The sequence below is a fragment of the Penaeus monodon genome, chromosome 19 (assembly GCF_015228065.2).
Source record: "Penaeus monodon isolate SGIC_2016 chromosome 19, NSTDA_Pmon_1, whole genome shotgun sequence".
Classification (NCBI taxonomy): Eukaryota; Metazoa; Arthropoda; class Malacostraca; order Decapoda; family Penaeidae; genus Penaeus; species Penaeus monodon.
Window position 1 is genome coordinate 5,546,602 of NC_051404.1, and position 2,307 is coordinate 5,548,908.

Here is a 2,307-nt window from a genome sequence, read left to right on the forward strand (position 1 = left end):
TCTTTGTTCCTCTCTTTCCTCAATTTCTGTATAACGGGCTGTTGCTTAAAATAGCTCTTCTAAAATCCACGTCGTTGCCCTTTGGCTTTCCACCAGGAAAACCATATGCACTGAGAGAGAGAAGGAAAGAGATATATATGTTTTTCCGTTTTTTCCCGTGAGGTTGTGCTTGTTCTCGTCCGCCATTTTTATTGGTGTAAATGATTTAGAGTAGAGATGCCCGCAGGAAAGACAAATAGCAAATAATCAATCACTAATTTATTACAGTGGGTAAAAACCCATTCGAAAGTTGTAATCATGCAATCATCGTGCTGCTCAACATAGGTCAGTAAAATTTGCCACTCCCTCTACGTCGAGTCGAGATCAGCGACGTCGGTTCTCTCAGCAGCTGAGCTCAGCGAAGCCGCTTCTCTCAGCAGCCGAGATCAGCGAAGCCGGGACAGTCCGCGGCGTTCACCTGGTTCGTACACTCGCCGGCCACGCAGCCTGACCCGTCGAAGTACGTGCCGGAAGGACACGTCTGCGTCTTGATCGGGGTGGTCGAGGTGTCGCAGTACACGTATTTAGTGCAATCTGCAGGGTCCGCGAACTTGCCCATCGAGACGCCGTCGCAGGGGCTGGCCGGGGCAGTGCTGTTGGCGAGGGCGCAGGCGTCCACGCATGTTTGGCTCGTTTCGTTGAAGTACTGCCTTGCTTCTCCGCAGCAGGAGGATCTGCTCGAGCCGTCTGGCAAGCAGGTGTAATACCAGCTGCATTGGTTGGGGTTAACGAAGGTGCCGGTCTGTCCGTTGCACGCCGGTACAGCAGGCTCACTGCTACAAGCAGCCGCCTCACAATTGTTGGTCACATTGCTGTAAGTTTTCCCTTCATCACATGAGAAAACCTCCACCACGCCGGGAGCAGAGTTGGGGTCACAGAGCAAATAGTACGTAGAATTGTAACTATCTGGGGCAAGTCCGATCTGGCTGCAGTCACACTTGTCAGACTTGACTAGAGTGAAGTTGTAGGGCAGACACGCGCCGCCACCGAAGGGGACATAATCGGAGCAAGTGTCCCCCTCCGCGCAGGGGTCTATGTAGGCCTTGTTGCCGATGCACTCATAGGCGAGTCGGCAGTGGATGCAGCCGACCGTGCTCGCCCCCCCGTCGCACAGGTAGTCAAAGTCGGAGAGCGGAAAGGCCACTCGCGCTGCCTTGGTCACGCATTCCGGGTACTCCTCGTGAGAGACGCAGCGTCGGAGAGAGGGAGAGAAGGGGAAGCCGTGGCAGTCGCCCTCCCTCACCACCATTTCGTCGCCGGCGCCGGGCAGGCAGTCCACGTAGCTGCCGCAGCTGTCGGGGTGAGGAAAGCGCCCCTCCTCCGTGCACAGCTGCGAGCTGACAGGGGTGCGACAGGCTTAGTGCGTGTTGAAATAAGGAGACAAAAATGGACTAGGCCCTTTTTTGCGTAAAAATTCCCTTTTACTTCTATTTGTTAACTGCCTGGAGTCTGATGAAATTCCTTGACCAATACATGTCCAGATGTAGTGTAATATATATTTCATTCACAAACAAAGGTTAATGATATATGTCATGGTATCATTAAGTCTGAAGAAAGTTATCAGCGCAAAACATACTAATTAGCTTACCATAGGCATAATACTATAAATAACATGCTTATGAAGTACACGACAAAATCAAATCTCTCAACTCCAGACAAATAGCAAATTCTAATTATCACGCATAAATTCATATATCATAGGCAGATTATGCAAAGCCTCTCCTTACCTTACGTAAGCCGTTTGTAGAAGCAGTACCTGGAAATCGAGAAGAAAGAAGGACTTAGTAAAAAAAAAATGCAATTCTGACATTTTCTTCTCCATCATTGTCTATTCTCTAAAAGCAAACAATGTTTAAAGAAAATGTAAGGAATACATTTTCTTCCTACAAGCATATTTGTCCACCGCATTTCTGAGCCAATGAAAGGTAGTTCATCTCTCACCAGGAAAACACGTTATAACAGCCAATTACTCACAGCCAAGCACGTCAGACGAATGAATCCTTGAGCCGCCATTTCGAAGCAGTACACGCTGGTGTGTGTGTGTTCAGCGAGGAGATCTTTCAACTATATATACGCGGTGCATGGCGTAGATTTCGCCCACACAGCTAGTATGCGTAAACAACCACCATTATCTAACACGTCTGTAAGGATTTTCATAAAGTTATGATTTCCGGAAAGCTTTTGTTGGGGAGCCGACCGTACGTTGTCACGGCGAAGTGTTAAGTCTTTTTTTCACTCCACTTGTAAGTAGGCCCCGCCTGTTAACGT

General features: G+C 48.9%; 1 protein-coding gene across 1 annotated transcript; it reads right to left on the reverse strand.

The window, feature by feature from the left end:
• Positions 1 to 243: 243 nt before the first annotated feature.
• On the reverse strand, positions 244 to 2,136 carry LOC119585015. Its single transcript, XM_037933630.1, has 3 exons — positions 2,014 to 2,136; positions 1,767 to 1,795; positions 244 to 1,376 (listed from the first exon to the last, which is right to left on the reverse strand). The coding sequence occupies exons 1-3, from the start codon at positions 2,050 to 2,052 to the stop codon at positions 413 to 415; spliced, it is 1,032 nt and encodes a 343-aa protein (XP_037789558.1). The 5' UTR covers positions 2,053 to 2,136; the 3' UTR covers positions 244 to 412.
• Positions 2,137 to 2,307: the final 171 nt, after the last annotated feature.

What these genes read in the sequence shown, in the direction of transcription:
- LOC119585015 (XM_037933630.1), bottom strand. Translation starts at nt 2,052, where the DNA reads ATGGCGGCTCAAGGATTCATTCGTCTGACGTGCTTGGCT. An exon ending in TTCGTCTGACGTGCTTGGCT is followed by an intron (nt 1,796 to 2,013) that starts GTGAGTAATTGG and finishes CTCGATTTCCAG; the next exon opens with GTACTGCTTCTACAAACGGC. An exon ending in CTACAAACGGCTTACGTAAG is followed by an intron (nt 1,377 to 1,766) that starts GTAAGGAGAGGC and finishes CACCCCTGTCAG; the next exon opens with CTCGCAGCTGTGCACGGAGG.